This window comes from Pterocles gutturalis, unplaced genomic scaffold, assembly GCF_000699245.1.
Source record: "Pterocles gutturalis isolate BGI_N339 unplaced genomic scaffold, ASM69924v1 scaffold22982, whole genome shotgun sequence".
NCBI lineage: Eukaryota > Metazoa > Chordata > Aves > Pterocliformes > Pteroclidae > Pterocles > Pterocles gutturalis.
Window position 1 is genome coordinate 1 of NW_010116108.1, and position 18484 is coordinate 18484.

Below are 18484 nucleotides of genomic sequence, written 5' to 3' on the forward strand. Positions count from 1 at the left end.
CACCAGTTTAGCTTCTCCACCCTCTAGATGTACTAGAAAAAACAGATGCTAACTACCATGTGAAAATTCCTGTGCTCTCTTTCTATCATTTATTAAAAAATTTGAGGGTAATGGGGCACTACAGGCTAGAGGTAGGGTCTTGAGGCAGGCAGTGTCTGTTACATTTTCGTTGTACTTGGTAATTGCAACCCAGTTCAGTTCTTTTCTTGAAATACTAGCAGAGAGAGACTACTGAATAACAGTTCTTCACCTTGCCATTGCTATCCATGCCCTTACCACCTTTTTAAAATAAATTCTTCATATATGCATTGGTGCTGGAAATTATACAAACCAAACCTACTCAGTTTCTCTTCATAATCAAGTTGGAATAATTTCTCTGTTCCTACGTGAAAGGTGAACCATTAGAATAATAAGGTGCTTAATTTCTCAACAGAAGCCTTGTCACATTAACCTCTCAGTTTCATAGGCACAAATGTGAATTTATGAAATTTTATTTCTCAAAATGCTATTATCCAAGAGTATGAATCTGTCCTCGTTTCGGAATGGAGTTTTTCTTCTTCCCTAATCAACATCTGTCATCATTGCTCCAAGCTAAATGGATGGTAAAGTAACAAGGAAGATTATTCTTCTTTGATTACCCAATTTGTCTTAATTACAAGCTTCTAAAACGTGCAGCTAAACAAATGAGCAGGAAAATATTTAGAACTGGTATTAGCAGCTGAAATTGCTTCAGCTGTGAACTTGCCTGACTTGTGTGTTTTTTAATAAAGATTCAGGTCTGAGTTCGCATGTAGGTGGTTGAAGAAATGAGGCACTTGTGCCAATCACACTGAAATGGCAGTTTAAATCTGTAATACTGTTATACTTGGGTGACATGTACTATAACATTTTGAGAAGGTCAGTATGAAGCAAGCAGCCAGCTGTTGGGTTTATCATAGATAAACTCCTACAGAGTGCAGCAGCATTAAATACACCAGTGGAGCATGAAAAAACTGTGCAAATTAAATTGAGAAGCAGCTGCTTGTAGAAGATGTATATCTTTATATTGAACTTTGGAGGGTACATTTAGCAGTCTGTATTAAAACTTACTATCAAAAATCTCCAACCAGAACCTTGGATTTTTGTAAAGAATAGTAATTGTGGAGATGTGTAACTTCAGTTTATACAGATTTGTTCTATATAACACGTATTGAATCAATGGAAGAGTATAGAAAAGAAGCCCTGCAGAATTCAGATAGTTTTTATTTACAGTATTTCTCTCAACTGTAGACGGCCAGTTAATAACAGGTTAATAAACATGCTGTTCAAGTGCAGCTAAACCCAGGATCTTATTGCTCTGGTGACAATTGAGTTTTTTTTACTGACACACAAAACATAAAGATGAGGGAGAAGAGAGAAACTAAGCAGTGGTAGAAGATTGGAAAAAAGAGCACAGCACCATGGATGCAGATTTCGGTAGGTGGTAAGAAGTCTGTGCTGAACCCCTGGTATTTAGGGAGATTGGGAAGTTGTGGTATGTGGGTAATCAGAGGAAGAAGAGTTTCTGGCATCATCATGACTTTTGTTGAGTACAGGGAGTAGATTCTATGGTTCTGTTAGAACAGAACAGTAGTATTAGGTTTCGCTAGTGATATATTTAATGTTAAAATTTAGTGACTGCGAAGATTGTAAAGTACTTGTGAAGGATCAAACACAGGATATTTCAGCTCAGTTATGTCTGAAGTCTCTGCTTGTATCCCATGTCATCTGGGAGCTCATAGGTTGAAAGTGATAGCTACACACCTGCAATTTTAAGACTGCTTTCTTGAATATTTTAAGATAACAGAAAGTAGCAGCCTTGACCTGTCTATGACAGTTTTCTCCCACCTAGCGACTTAGCAAGGGGTAGCAAATAGTTTCCGGAATTTTGATAAAACAGGAAGATTATTCTGGGGAGGAACACTTTTGTTTTTTTGGAGTAGTTTGTCTCGGTTGATTTGAATCATGCATGCTGTGTAGAACAGACCTTGAGTTGGTCACTAACTGATCATTTGTGACAATGACAGTTGGATCTTTTAGAAAGTGTTCATTACATGAGAAAAAGAAGATGTGTCTTCTGCTGCAAGGATGTCTTTTGGTAACTTGAGTGTTTCCGTAAATTCTGACAATGTCTGTCAAAGGCAGACTTGAGGTTGAAGCCTTTATCGTTGTGTTGTATTTTATTACTAGACACTGAGGTCCAGCTTCATGCTGTCTCATTTTATGCCTCTCAGGGCTGAAGATTTAGACCTATTACCCTCTAGTTTGTTTGTGGCAAGTGAAGAAGAGTACAGCTAAGTAGCAGTCTGTTCATCTGAATTTCAGATAGGCATTTCTGTAATACAACTCGGATGTGTTTACAACTGAATGCAGCTGCTATCCATGTTGCTTAAAACTATTTAGTTTTGGTGATATTAGCAGGTATAACTGTAACACTGCAAAGTCTGACTGGTGCTGTGTTGTAGGTACTTCATAGCTATATGCCTAGAGGTCAGCGTTGTTGTGACTGTGTGATTTTCTTTCTTCCCTTCCTACCCCTTGCCCCATCATGAAAGTATCTGTCTTTGCTTTATAAGTAATATAAAAATCTTCGTATGCGTTTCATGTTGTATAAAAAAGCAGTGTGGAGCCCCATGTGAGAGCCGTCAGAACAGAAAGGTGATGGTAGCCAAGCCCTTGATCTAGGCAGGCAGAGCAAGCCCAGTGGCTTTGAAAAACTTTACTCTCTGGTTCAGTGTGTGAGCTGATGAATTCCAAACGTGCATTATATTCCTGCTTCTAATGTACTTTCCTTCAAACACATTTCTTCTACCAACTGTAACATTTGCACTTTGAAATCTGCAAATGGTGACTATGATATAGGATCAAATGTTGATTAACAGTAACCTAATTTTATCTGCTGTTGTAGGTGGGTCCATATTGTTTGTGCCCTCTATGTTCCAGGAGTGGCATTTGGAGATATTGACAAACTGCGGCCAGTAACGCTTACAGAAATGAATTATTCAAAGTACGGTGCCAAGGTAAGTTTAGAAGAGATGTACTGCCAGCAGGTAGCTTTATTTTACATTTTTATGTATAATAGAATAACACACATCTTCCCAACTTTATTTTTCTTGTTTATAGCTATTGCAGTGAAGTTCAGGACTAAAAATTAGATGAAGTTTGTTTGTGGTTGTTACACCATTGCTCTTCCCTCCCTCTTTCTTTCTATTTTCCTTACAACTGTTCTCCATAATTTCTGTTACTGTTTCCCCCCTACTTTCCCTTATTTTTTATGCAGGTGCTAATTACTTTATTTTAAAGTCAGTTAGTGGCAGGTTGCCAGAATGTCTGTGGAAAATGAAGAGGATTTAAAGGATGTGAAATAGAAGGTTGGGTTGATTAAGAAAGCGACAGATGTACATTCAATATGAATTACTTTAGGCTCTGTATAATTATAGGCAGGAAAAACATACAGGAAGGGTTGCTGCAAAGCAGTATTTAAAATAACCCACAACAACGTGGGGAGCTCAACTTGGACAGAAATATGGCTCTAAAATGAAAGTATTTTTAAATGTAAGTATTTTCAATCCAGATCAAAAGTGGCCATGCATAAACCATACAGAAAACCATTGCAACGGGCAGAGGACAGCACTTAGTAATTCGTTAAATACTGTTTCTGTAGCTGATAGGGGCAGTATAGAGAAGCCATATTTATGAGGCAAATGTGAGGGAAGTTGTTCGTACTCCTGCTGCTCTAATGCTTCATTTGTGCATATTCAGTTTCATTTTCTGGCATGTCAGTTTATCCAGCTGAATGCTAAATGAAAATTTGTAGTACGTTTGAAAAATACATATAATATATAAAATAAATTAAAACACTTTGGTTTGCTCGTGTACAACATACCTATATCAGGAGCATGTTCAGCATGGGCCTGCTGAGGCATTTAGCATTGTTTGGAAATATTTGTATCAAAAAAAAAAAAAGTCAGAGCAAGCTCCCAAAAGCCTACAAATTGTTGTTGCAATGAATCATGCATTTTATTTTTTTTATTAATATGAGTGGTTGTATAGGAACAGGGCTAAGAATTTGTGTGTGTTACTGTAAGGTAAAGATGAGGCACAGACTCATTACTCTCTACAGAGGTGTAAAAAAAAATGCTTTTTGCTGTATCAAGTGTAGAAGTTAGAGCTTACTTAGCTAAATTTCCCCCTGCAAAACCAGCTTAATATAATATGCTTATTCGCTTCCTTTCTTATCTGTTACGTAGTGCCGTTGCACAGCTAAAGGATGGCCTTTCAAGGTAACCTATGCGGTGTTTTGAGATTCTTCAGTCACTGAGTTTTCTTTGCCATTCCTTTCTGTAGTTTAACTTTCTACATGGACATACAGAAGTAGGCGATGCACAGCTTTGCTGTGTATTCAGCGTGTGAGAGATGAAGAAATGGACACTTGTATAATTTTAGATCATCTTTATGCGCTGGATGGCAGCACTGTTTAAGCAGCCCATGTTTCCATGGGCCTGTTCCTGCTTATGGACTCAACACTCTAGTTTGCTGGCACAGCTGTTTGGTATGAATTTGTGGTGAAAAAGACTGAGGAACTGATCTGTCTGAAAAATAAGGTTTGGTTTTTTTCCAGGTCACATTAGGGGATGGCAGTTTGCTGTGTTGCAAACAGCTGTGCCTAGAGTGCATTTAGCTGAAGCCCTAGTGCAGTGTCTAAGTGAATCACAACCTTCTTTACTGGTACTTAGGATTCTTGAGTATTTCTTTCTGCATTGTGACACATTTGCTCTTCAGTTGTTGCTTATCAGAAGACATCTATGTAATTATTTATGGTTTTCAGTCATCCAGAGCGCTGCTCTTTTTTTGTTGTTTGTCCTCTGAACTTGTTGAACAATTGAACATTTGCTGAATGGTAATGTTTTATTTTATTTTTAGAAGTAATTGTGCAGGAACTGCTTGAGTGGTATTTAGTTGTTGCTCTGAAATGGAATACAAGACATGGATGTTCATACAAAAATTCATCTAAAATGCTGTTTAGGTTGTTTAAGCACTTGTCCATGGTTAGTTGAAAATGAAATCCATAGTGGGGCTTGGGAAGGAGTGAAGTTTTAAGTGGTGTCAGCTGTCAGCAGCGTACTTGGTTTCCCTAACACACAGAAGTAAAGCTGCCCCATTGGTTTTTATATGTAAATTATGAATTAGGCAAAATACGCCTGAAGTATTTACCGTGGCATTTCTCACTGTTCTTTATAAAGGAATGCAGTTTTTGCGAAGATCCTCGTTTTGCCAGAACTGGTGTGTGCATTAGCTGTGATGCTGGGATGTGCAGAGCTTATTTCCATGTGACCTGCGCTCAGAAGGAAGGCCTCCTCTCAGAAGCAGCAGCAGAAGAGGTAGCTATGGAAAGGCTAGAATACAAGAGTTGTGTTGAAAGCTTGAAAAGGCGATCTGAAATGGTGCCTTTTTTGCTCACTAATCCTGAGAAAAGTTTTTGTAAATGTGTAGCAAGTCATAGACTGAGTAAAGGGACTATCCAGGGAGGGCTCTTTGTTCGCCAAATTGTCCAACTCTGAGCACCTTTTGAAATGGCCTGGAAAAAGGGGTAGAGAAGGTTAACACGCACATTGACTTAATGCTAATTCTAATCAGTCGATACAGACGTGACTCTAAATCTTGAAACTTCGCCTAGGTTGACATACTTATGTAGCTGTTTATGTAGTATAGTATTTTCTGTTTCATACCAAGTAGGACTGGCTTGGGAAATTAACTACATTTCTAATGCCCTTTTTTCATGCATGTTTTCCAGTTTTTTCTTTAAATTGCGGTATAGGTACATGACTTTCCTTGTGGTAACATTAATCTTAGGAATCAGAATGAAAAGCAAACATTTATAACCTACTGATAACTTTTTAATATCTGTTCTTGCTAGGTTTTTTCCTGTAATATGATTAAAGCGATTTGGACTTTAAGCTCCTACTTCCAAATTAATTTCTAAGGTATAAATAGTTTTAGGTTGCCAAATTTCATCCTGATACATATAATTTAGATTAAGCTTGTCGTGTTCGTAGCTGCACAATTTAACTTCTTATTGCATTAGGAAGTACCACAGGTAACACACAAACTGGCCTTAATTGCACTGTTGAGATTGACGCTTTTGTTTCTGAAAAACAGGAAGCCACTGAGTGATTCTTAAAGGAATCGCAAAAGAGTTTTCTTCTGTGAGATTGATAAATAGGAAGATAGTACAATTACCTCATTGTTGTTGTCCTTAATAAATTATGTGTAATGTTGATTGTTCAGACACTCTGTGTGAATTTTTCTAGGCGTATGCATTTACTTGCTTTTCTGCCCTAAATTTTTCTTACATGTTTTCTGTAACCAAAATATTTTTAATCAAGGCCTCACAGAATCTAACTTTAGGATGATGCTAATTTTTGGGAGGAATTTGTCAAACATTATGAAAATCTAAATTAAAATAGAATAAGTTCGTAAGGAAAGCCTGCGTAGATTCTATTGGTCTGTGTTTTATAGGTGGAGTAAATGAAAATTTGTTAAGCAAATTATTTATTAAAATTTTTATTAGTTTATGAAGGAAGACTGCTTTAAGTTCTTAGTCTGTACATTTATGATGATGTTTCTACACTTTTGAAAGTATACTGGCAATGAAATATACTTCTTGAACCTTATCTCCTCATGGTTCAGATATTTGTACTCTGCTTGCAAAGTTTGCAAGTGCTAAAAGTTGCTATAAACTTACAGCCATGATAATGTATGGATTTGATCGAGCAAAGAATGAAAAATGGAAAAAAAAATCATCTGAGAGAAGATAAATCGTGTGGGGGTATAGCCACCAAAACAATTTGGAAAATAATTTGAGAAAACCAAATATGTTGCCTTTTGTATTATTGAGACTTTTTAATCCCTTGTAGGATATAATGGAAAAGATGACACAGTGAAGCAATAGGAAGTTAACAATACATGTTATTGTGTTAAATGGATTTGTACCTAGGAATTTCTTCTACTGTTTCTTCAGAGAATAAAAAAATAGAGATTGATCAGTTAATAGTTAATGCATTTAAAAATGTTTAGGGTCACACAATGAAAACGATGTAAAACCACATTATGTGATAAATTACATCAACATGACAAAATTGATTTAGAAACATACATAATAGTTGTTTTTGAAACCATGTCTACTTGAACATGTGAACTAGTGCCAGAGTGTTTGTACTGTTCAGAGCCTTTTGGTCTTGTATGTCTTACTTTGTTTTCGTTCCTTCCCCTTTGTTTTCTCTGAAACAGGATATAGCTGACCCTTTTTTTGCTTATTGTAAACAGCATGCGGACAGGTTAGACAGAAAATGGAAGCGGAAGAACTACTTGGCATTACAATCTTACTGTAAAATGTCCTTACAGGAAAGAGAGAAACAGCTCTCACCAGAAGCTCAGGTATTGTATTCATGACACAATGTGTCTGTATTAATCATGCATGTTAAACAAGGAGGAAATGAAGAGGATGGGAAATAGTTATTATAGTAGGAAATGAAATGTGGAATATATTGATAGTACATAGTCATTTAACAGAGCAGCGAATTATTTGTAGGCTTTGATCTCAGAAAATTCCCAATATGCTAATGATTAAAGGGGGATATCTATGCTTATCTGAATTTCAAAATCTTATTCTGTTTGGTTTTGTGGCAAAAAGTTGGTAATACATTTTCATTGTAATTCATAGATTTTGTTCAACATTTTCTTCAAGATTCTTAACAAAAAAAGACAGCCAAACAATAAAGTAAACATATTTATACATCAAAGTTCAGTAACAATCCACTTTTTCCCCCTGGTAATATTTGAACTTGGCAGAAGAACTTAACTTGCCTAAAGATTTTCTTGTTTCCTTTTTCCCATTTTGTAGGCCTAAGTAGAATTCTGTGTGCTGGGTCTTTTCAAAGTAAAGATTTCCTAGAAAAAAATTATGTAGGTTACAGCAACTGAGTCTGTGCTGCTGAGTGGCAGTTGTCTGAAAATCTTAGGCAAAGCGTATATCTGTGTCTAGCGGCAGATCCATGTGAAACTCTTAGTTACTGCATAAGCTCAACCAGTAAATGTCCTGTTGATATAAAGGTTTCAATCCTTCTGAGGTAATCTGTGTACTTTGATACATTTTAATATGTGCACTTTATTATACTTTTTATATTCTGAGGAATTTATAGCATAATTTGCTTTCACTGTTTAGGCTCAACGGCATTCTGTGGAAAAATCATACCTACATAGAAAGCAGCTCATCTGAATGAATCCTACCTAATTTGTTGCAGAAAGTAGCATATGCTGTAAATAATGGAAGGCAGTTATGGGAGAGAAATAGCTGCTTTTTTCTTATGACAGGAGAAATGTAGTGTAATGATCAGAAAATAAATCTTTATATCATCAAACTTTTTATTTTAAAAAATCATACCTTTCTAGTTGCTCAAAGATCTTTAAATAGAAGAAGAATAATTTTAATTTAAAATGACCTGTGCATTTGAGAGTGAATATGAGCAAACTCTCTCATAGAATAATTTTGAATAAAATATTTCTATGGGATATGTATTGAGCTTCGTGTAGCTTGATTTAAAACTGGTTAAATAATTCTTGCTGAATACTCTCAGCTCTCAGTTACGTGAAATGCACCTATGTAGTGGAAAAATCACAATAATATAGATACTACACTAGCTAATGGTAAGTGCTGGTTGTGCAAAATCAGTTTGGGTCCAACAGGGCTTATTACCTCTTTTTTCAGGCATTTGTTATGCGGTGCTGATAAGTTCCCAGCATCTCCCTCTCTTCTCCCTCTTTCCCCCAAACTGAGACCTGCAAATTTAATCAAAATTATTTGGATCAAAATTATTTGGATTAAATGTTTAGAACCTGAAAGAATGAATGCTGAAAGCTGCAGGTGGAGTTAATTGACATGGTGGCATAGGCATCTTGATACAAATTTGATAACTTGCATACATTTTGTAAAACCACTTGATTTCATTATTGATGGCTCTGGTGTTGTATGAGTTTTCTTTAGTATTGTGTGTGTACCTGAGTTTACATGGATGGAAGCAGATTGGATGCTTGAAAAATACAGTTCTATGTCCAGTTTTATGTATTGGGATTTTATGAAGTAATTGTTTGAGTGGTTTCTGTGCCTTTTTAGAAATGCAGAACGGTAAGGAGTACTTAATGCATACTAGAAATGTCTGGCTGATGAGTTGACACAAAGTTCATGTAAATTCATCCCCTACCTTGCCATATGTTGTCTGTATGAGAAAGTTAAAGTCCCACCACCAGTAAATTCACCCTTCTTTGTTAAATTAGGATTTAGCCTTAGAAATAAGAATCTTGATACAGCTTAGTCTGCAAAGAAAGATTAAGAAGTAAATATATATATATATATCTAATGTGTATATATGTATGTGCTTACAATAGCTCACTTCCAGAGGGGTTAAGTAAGGTTTACAGACATTGAGCTAACGTAAGTGTGCAGTTGTACAAATAATTCATCTGGTATTGTCAAATTGGATTTCTGAAGTGCACTTTTGAAGAAGAAAAAATGGATATTTGGTGCTTTGTATCCAAAGCAGGAATAACTGAGCCAATGGTCTGGTAAGTCCTGTGGCACAAGAAAGTAAATCCCTCTAAGGAATATAATATATAAAGCTGTCTAGGACTGTTATGGATTGTTGCAAGATGTTCTACATTGGAATACTCTTTTATTAGCAATAAAGGAAATGTACGTTCTTTGAGTAAAGCGTATACTTGAAAATTGCTTAAATCCAAGTTGCTTGAGTTCAGGATTCCATTTAGACGTTAGTAATTTTAGTCTTTCATCTATTTCTGGAGTAAACTTCTGCTTATACTGTTATATGACATCTTAAATGACCCAAATGGTTTCAGAACTGAACATGTAATCAGTAAAAGAAGCATCTCAGCTGAGGAAGCTATAAACCATCGTTGGTCCTTCCAGTGGAGAATAAAGTGATGCGATGGCTTTAGGTGGATCTGTTGCTTGCTGCTGTGCATCCAAGAAAAAAGCCCTTGAGGTCAGAGCTGGCCTGCAAGCCACATTTGCTGTGTTTCTTGGTCACTGCTGTTCAAGACATAGTAAGATAATGGGTGTTAAACTGTCTGTAATATTACCTTCAGCAGTGCTGTTTCTAATCAGAGGTGTTCTGTAACCATCGTGTGTATATATATATGTATATATGCACACTTTTTTTGCTTTCATCTCAGGAGTATCTCATACCATATGGTGAAGCAGTTGTATTAGTTTAGTTTCTTCTTTCTGCAGGCAAGTAAACAACTTCTAACTCGTAGTCAGCTGGAGTTTTGCCTCTGAAGGTTTGTATGTTGATGTCATTTTCTGCTAGAATTGCTACTACATAGGTTTTCCCACAAGACAGTGCTTTCAAACTGTCAGTAACAACTTGATCTTCTGGGCTTGATCCCCCAGATGGTCACAAATATACAGATGTCATTGACAATATATAATGTGAGCTTTTCTTGCCTGCTTCGCTTCTGTTTGGGTTGTGGTTTTGGCATGTTATAATCACTCGTTTAACATTTATTAGCAGATACGGCATTGAGAAAGGAATTCCTACGAAAGGATGTCAAATATGGCAAAAATGCTATTAATTAACTTTTATTGCTCACATTGATACCAATTTAAAGTGTATCTAAATGTATTTTTGGTAGGTCAGCCAAAGCGTTTCCCAGTAGTGAGTTTTCACAGTCCCATCAAATTACCAGTGTTAGAAGGGATTGTCTGAAAGCCAGCAATCATTTGTGTTTCTTTCATTGGTAGGAAAGTCTCATCAAGAAACCAGTGAATACCTCCAAAACCTAGTGAAAGGATGGTGTTAGTTGTGTATACATTTTGAAGTAAAATGAGATGTCTGTATCAGTGGCTGTTTCTTGAGTCATAGCATTCTGGAATGAAAATAGCATCGATTAGATCAGGCGGCTTTTAAAATGCAAATACATTGCGGATATGTTCCAGAAGGACATAACTCAAAACCAATTATGATTTGTTCCCTTTTTTAATTTGTGTAATTCTTTATTACAGGCTCGAATCAATGCCAGGCTGCAACAGTATCGTGCCAAGGCAGAGCTGGCCCGCACCACCAGGCCTCAGGCTTGGGTTCCCAGGGAGAAGCTACCACGACCACTTACCAGCAGTGCTTCAGCCATACGTAAGCTCATGCGCAAAGCTGAGTTAATGGGAATTAGTACAGACATTTTTCCAGTGGATACTTCAGATACTAGTTCCAGTGTTGATGGAAGAAGAAAACATAAACAACCAGCTCTCACTGCTGATTTTGTGAATTATTACCTTGGTAAGAATAAAAATTGCATATTTTTCTCAATGAAAAATTATTGCTTGCTGTATCTGTACTGTGCTGATTCATTGGCTTTTTTATTTTAGTTGCATTCCTTTGTTATTAATAGATAAATATGAATTATGACTTCATTTTCGATTAGGTATATTATTGGTTGGTATCTATTTGCACAGAAAGTTAGCAATTTTTTAAAAAAGACATTTCAGAAAAGAAGAACATCTTTCAAATATAAACAGGAGGCAGTGTCTTTGCTAAGAAGAGGGTGGAAGCTTAGGTACCTTCGATGTAATTTTTTTTTCCTTACATTTGCTTCCCTTTCTGCGTGGAATGGAGTGATTTTGTCTTTGGGGCTGTACTGTTCGCTAGACTGATCAAAGCTCACAATTTAAATAACTATACTCGTCATGTAGCAGAAAGTGAGTGTACGACTGTTCATTCTATGCAGTCTGTGTAATAATCTATAGGCTATAGTTTTGTGGTTTTTTTCTTATTATGGTTTTATGCTTTTCATTGCTTCACTTTTTTCAGTGCATAAAACTTGAAAATATAGCCAAGGATAGGAAATAATGCAATTTTCTTTTAAATAGAGAGAAATATGCGCATGATTCAAATCCAGGAGAATATGGCTGAACAGAAGAATATCAAAGATAAATTAGAAAATGAACAAGAAAAACTTCACGTGGAGTATAATAAGGTGAAGAAAAAATGATAATAAACTGTTGTACTGGTTTAGTATTGCTGCGGTTAGCTTTGATAGTGTTTTGCTTTCCAAACAAAATGACGTGGAAAGAAAGATGTCATATGTTGGCTGGGAACGAGTTCTTTAACTGACCCCACTGAGAGCTCCAGTAACAAATTGCGCATGGACAGACAAGTCCCTCCCATGATTGAACTGTGTCTTAAAGCCCCCTTCTTTTTTCATTCTTCGTATGCATTTCACTTGAGACTTTGAGACAACATTTTGACTCCTCTCTCTTCTCTCTGTGTTTTTTTGCTTTGTTTTGCTTGTGTGTAGTTCTAGGTTCCTTTTGAATGTGCTTGGTTGTCTACTTGGAACCCTACTTCATAATTGGGAATCTAGGATTGTCAGAATGTTATTTATTTGTTTATGTCAATTCCAACTCCAGTTGTGTTCATCCTAGATTAATTATTTAGCTAATTTTTCTGCCTGAAATAGTCAATATTCACACATCCATAGTGTGCTTTGAGTATAGATAATTTGGGGCCCATAAATGATGGCATTGTTCCCATCAAAATATTGCTAATGTAATTTTTTTTTAATTAACTTATCATCATGGTTAAAAAAGCATGTTGTGTTTTAATTGCATTTTTACTAAATATTTATTTCTTTAATCTCTAAATGTTTGAAATGGAACATAGAAATACTGTGTCTTTTATGACAGATGACATGCTGCAAAATTTGCTGAATTCAGCAACCTATCAAGTGATGGTTAGTGACGACAAAAAATAATGTTGCTATTAATTCTTAAACTGCTGGGTGTGTGTTTTAAATGGGAATGTATAGAAATGAAGCAGCAGGTCCTTGTGAACTGCCCAAAGAGGATGAAAAGGAAGGAGCGTGTGCATGGGACTTTTAGCCAAATTAATAGGTTGTATATGCTGTGTGGTAACTAACAGTTCCTTCCAGAAGAAAAAAAAACATCCTTTTAATAAATTATATCTCTTTCTATGAGAGACAGTGAATGTTCTTTGGTAATGCAATATAGAGCTTTAATTGATTTGTGTGGTTGTTATAACCTTGCTGCTTAAGCGGTGTGGACAAAACATACAAGATGTTGTATTTTAGATTTGCTTTCTGATTGACTGTATGAAGCCTTATTTTCATGCTGCAATACTTCAGATCTTCTTTATAAAACAGATGGCTGCCCAGGTTTTCATCTTAGTTCCGTTAACTTGCTGAATGGTTGCGCTGGTCTCAGCTGTATTGAGATGAGTTCTATTGTTTTTTAATCCCAGAATAAAGTAATACACTCTAGATAGGTAAGAGGTTGAATAAATTTTATTAAATAACTCTTAATGGATTTTTATTCCTGTTGATTTTTTTTCTTTAACGTTTCAGCTGTGTGAGTCCTTGGAAGAGCTACAAAATATGAATGGAAAACTGCGAAATGAAGGGCAAGGCATTTGGGCTCTGCTGGGTAGAATAATTGGACAGGTTGGTTGGTTTTCTCCCCCCTTTATAGTTCATAGACAGACCTGGTTTTCCAATAATTGGCCTTTTTGTTTGTGTCTGACACTTATATGGTCAAATAAATTGATTTGACCAGACCCAGTCTATATTCTGGGGATAATGTTTCCTGATTGAAGTATCTAGATTTCTGCAGACCACCTCCTGGGAACCTGTACCTTAACTTTGTTGTTGGTAATATTGTTTGCAAAATACCTTTGCTTGGTATAACCAATTGACCTGTCATTTGTGATGAACCCTAATGTGAAGCGTGAGTTAATCCTGCCATTTTAGTCTACACATTGTCTTTAGTCACTGTAGGCTTCAAATGATATGGTAACTCTTTATGGCTTTTATAAGATATAAACCTTTAAAACTGCAGATGTATGTGATGGTTTTTAGCTGGACAGAGCAGAATATTTTGGTCAAATTAATATAAATATTTAGGAGCAGATAAGATTTGGATTACTTCCTGTTGCCTGCAATTATCTTTGTTCTCATTGATGCACATGGAGAGAAGTCTAGATTCTTGCCATGTTTTGATGTATGTCTTATGTCAAAGGTATTAAATGACAATGGACATTTTAGATGTCAGAGAGAGATTGAAATTATTTCCAGTTATGATATTAAGGAAGATTGAAGAAACTGTTCGTTGTGTAAATGCAGATGTGCAGTTAGGTTACAATTTTGTTGTGCCCTTTAGTAGTGCTGATTTTGTGCTGCTTTCAGAAAATGAAACTTACCCTTTTTTATGCAGCAGTAGCTCTTAAGGTATGCTAGCTTTTTCTGGTTCTATGTGTCCACCTATCTTTTCTACTTGTGAAGAAGGATTCTCACATAATGTATCTCTTGAATCAAGATTACTTTTTCCCCTCCTTTTTAAGATGCCTTTGGGTAAGTATTCACAAATATATTTCCTGGTGCAAATGTTGCTAAATTTAAAAAAAAAAAAAAAAGTAAAAAAAAGTTAAGTAGAATTCATTTACACAGCTTGCATGACATTGTTTTTCCAGTTGGTTGAACAGATGCAGACCCATGGGGCTGCTGAGAAATGACTTTGATAGATGGTTGCTGTCTGAGAAGCTAGCATACTGCAGATTAGTAGAAACCCGAAGAGAATCTCATCTGCTTTGTGGAGGGTTTGGTCCAATAAGATAATTTTTCTAATTAACCTATTGAGCACCAGTGCAGCAGGGATGTTGGGGAGAATAAACTGCCTCAGTATTCTGTCAATTTCATGAATTTGCCTATGCTTGTTTCAGCTGCCTAGACAGATGCCTCCCTATCCATCCCTCTATTTGAAGCTTGAAGAAAAATTTTAAAAGCCAGTATTTCTATGTGTTTTTTATTTAATGAATTGAAAAAAAAATGAGTATAATATTGCTTTATCCCAGTGTGATTTTGTAATATAAACATCTGTAGTTACTGTTGTCTGTAAAATGGCTAAGCAATTTCACACTCATAATTTGAGTCTTGTTTTTCATGCATTGAGATTGGAGCGGTATTCTCCAAAAGTCTCAAGACTCATGTATACTGCATTTTTTTAAATCCAATAGAAATTGAACATACCAGCAATTTTACGTGCTCCTAAGGAAAGGAAACCAAGTAAAAAGGAAGGAGGAACGCAAAAGACATCTACGCTTCCGGCCGTACTTTTTAGGCAAGTAATGAAGTCTTGACAGAATAGAAGCAATATCAAGGAAGTTAATAGTTTCACAAAAGTGTTAAGAGAAAGTTGTGTACTTCGATTTTGATTAACAAAATGCTCCAGAGTTGTCTGTATGTTTTACTTACTTCTGAAGGCTAAGTTGAATCATAGTAAATTCTTCACTGTAGCATACATCAGTAAGGTTTGGGGTTTTTTTGCTAATTTGACAGCAGTGCTTTAAGGACAAAGGTATCTCTTTATAGCTGAAATAGAAGGGTCCTTTGTCTCTGTGATATGAAAATCTTTAACTGGTCATGTTGCCTTTTGAGTGCAATCATCTGTGTTGATGACTTTGCAAACAGTGCTGCGGCTGTTTAGTCACAGTGGCTGGGTGCATAAAACATCTGTCATACAATAATTTTTACTTTTTGCTCATGGCTTGTCAAATGCTTTGGAATATCTTGTGTTTTAAATTTACCTAGTTCTACTTCTATTAATTATCAAGAAAATAAAATGTATTCACATACTCTGTCATTGTGCCACCTTTTCCCCTTTTCTATAACTTCTGAATCTACTGAGTGGGTTTTAACTAAGCCTAAGTGGAACATATACTATGATCCCAGAGCATGACTGTGCAAAATATACGTTATCATCTTGGATCTTCTTCTCTTGTCACCAGCAAGTGGCACGGTCTGTCATTTATCTAGAGAGCAACCAGCAACCAGGCTTCCAGCCACAGGAAGCGGGCAATCTTGCCCAGCTTGCAGGCTAAATGAAGAAGATAGGTTACATAAGCAAACGTTGTAGTGCTGTGGAAGGTGCAAATCTTGAGAGTATGGCAGTGGGCTGAGGATTTGGCAATTTAGATGTATACACAAACAGCAGGAGTCATGCTTTACTAGTTCTGTTTCATTTAAATCCAGTCATTTAGTTCCTCGCTTTTTAGAATGGAATCAATAAACACCTGATCTTTTTGAAATAACTAAAATCTCGGTTGCAGTAAAATAATAATAATGAAAAGGAAATGTAATTTCTTATGAGTTGATACATTGCCCAACACAATGGCAGCACAGACCTATTTAAAGGTGCTTGCATTATTAAAATAAGCATATGATTGCTAAGACCGATGATCGCGGCATGATTTTCTGTTTAAGCATTTGGATGGCACAGGTAATATTTTTTCCATTTGCCACCAGTACATTTTGTTGAAGTTTGAAGTGTTTACTTACTGGTTAGAAGGCCTCAAAAAATTAAATTGAAAGCCATTTTATTGTTAACAATATATTAGGTGCCTTTTATGCTTTACTGCGTATGGGTAGAAGCTCCTTAAAAAGTAATTAAGCACTTAAATGATGCATTCAAATTGAAGTTGCCACATGTGTGTATTGGAACTGGGGAATGTCATAATAATCATTTATTCTTCATGATTTCAAATGTAATTATAATGCTTTTCTGCTACCTACATTAAAAGTTGTGGAATTTGCAAGAAGAACCATGATCAGCACCTACTGCTACTGTGTGACACTTGTAAACTCCATTATCATCTTGGTTGCCTGGATCCGCCTCTTACAAGGATGCCAAGGAAGACCAAGAACAGTTACTGGTAAGAATGCAGTTGGTGTATTGTCTTGTGCTATCTCAGTACTTAAAGTAGGACATAGACTTGAATAGACTTGTAAATTCTGAGTGTTTTAGACATTGCCATAATGCAGTCTGAACTGAGTTATTTTGTTTTCAGGTTATTAGCAGTGATTTCAAGGTAAAAGAAAAAAGATGTAAAGATTTTCTCATTATTAACCACTGTGTAGAAATAGAATATAGCTTTAATTCTCTTAGCTTTTGAGTTCATTTGTGATTATTAATACTGCTATATAATAATGGTAGGAAACTATAGACTGCCTTCAGGAAAACAAAAGACTTGGTCTTCTGTTTACCTTAGGACCCAGATATGCAACTCTGTCCAGATCTTTAGGAAAATACTTGTAAATACTTAAAAATAAGCTTGTAAGTAGTAGATGAGTTTATTGAAATATGGGAATTCAGTTGGGTTTACTTCTGTCTTCTGGCTCAAATCTGGAATGGCAGAAGCATATGCTTAACTGTACTTACTGAAGTTACATTTCCATTAATTAAAATTCTTTTTGTGCCAGTGGAGCAGAACAAAAGCTAAGTGGTACAATGGAGAACTGATAACGTGGGAAAGGTGCTGATTTCCAAAGTGTCATGAAATTGGTGTGCTGCTGTGTTGTGTTAGCATTCTGTATGTTTCTAAACTGCTTTGAAATGTGTTAGAAACAGTTATTCTGAAGCAGTTTTTATCTGGCAAGAATAAGAGCATCTTCAGGCATCATCATCCTGAAGCGTCTTCAGGAAGCATCATCACTTTGTCAGAATGTTAAGGTACCGAATAGTAATAGTGTAAGAATTCCCTCTAAAAAGACAGTTAACTCTCTTAATCGAGAAAAATTTACTTCCCTTTTTTCTTCATATGTCTTTTTTTATAATTATTTTTTAAAAACTTCCGTAAAACACTTACTTAAGTCATCTTTTTGGGTAGTTTTGATGATTGTGTGCAGAGCAAGATGGCCAGTATGTGAAATGGGAGGTCTCTCTTTTTTTATATCTTAGCAAAGATATAAAACCTGGATTTACCCCAGTAAATTTAGTTAATAGATTAAAAGAGATTTCCTTTAGAAGCTGAAAATCTCAGAAAAGTTTTCACCATCGCCAGTATTTTTCTGAACTTAATTTTCCTTTAATTATTTAATGTATTCTGTGATTTTGGACTTTTCATTATTTCAAGGGCATTCTGTGCTCTTTGGTCAAATTTACCAAGCAGTTATGTTATGTGGAAGTGGGTTTTTTTTTCTGATTTTTTTTTTTTTTTTGGTAGCTTCTGCATTTGCACAGGAGGTTCTTGATTTTTGTTCTGCTTTTTAACAAAGTTGAAAAGACTCACTAAAAGCCATTAGCCCAAAAGATGTAAGACTACAATTCTCCGTAGGTGTTAAAGGCAGAATAGGTCAGGTTAAGTAGTAAAACGCTTTTATTTCAAAGCTATAACTTACCTTTGTTGTGAATTTCATGCTTCAATTATACCTCAGATCACAAACTTAGCTTCTGTTTCTAATTGGGTTAGGCATATTCTGGATTGTGAGATTATAGCAGACAAATTGAGCTGTGTTGATTGCATTCTTTTCATTATTGGACATGCCTTTATGTATTCTTTTCAGGATCAGTAGAGAGCAAAGAGAACAGACCCTTAATCTGAGTTCA

At 35.8% G+C, this 18484-nt stretch overlaps 1 protein-coding gene across 1 annotated transcript in view; it reads left to right on the forward strand.

Moving 5' to 3' along the window:
• Nucleotides 1–2926: 2926 nt before the first annotated feature.
• The window catches only part of PHF14 (PHD finger protein 14), a gene marked incomplete at its 5' end in the record, with an annotated part of 36120 nt that continues 20562 nt past the window's right edge, over nt 2927–18484 (forward strand). The window contains 8 exons of the mRNA XM_010075414.1: nt 2927–3038; nt 5262–5399; nt 7309–7455; nt 11099–11369; nt 11960–12066; nt 13453–13548; nt 15117–15220; nt 16680–16811. Of these exons, the coding sequence (XP_010073716.1) occupies nt 2927–3038; nt 5262–5399; nt 7309–7455; nt 11099–11369; nt 11960–12066; nt 13453–13548; nt 15117–15220; nt 16680–16811 (1107 nt within the window). The remainder of the gene's footprint in view (nt 3039–5261; nt 5400–7308; nt 7456–11098; nt 11370–11959; nt 12067–13452; nt 13549–15116; nt 15221–16679; nt 16812–18484) is intronic.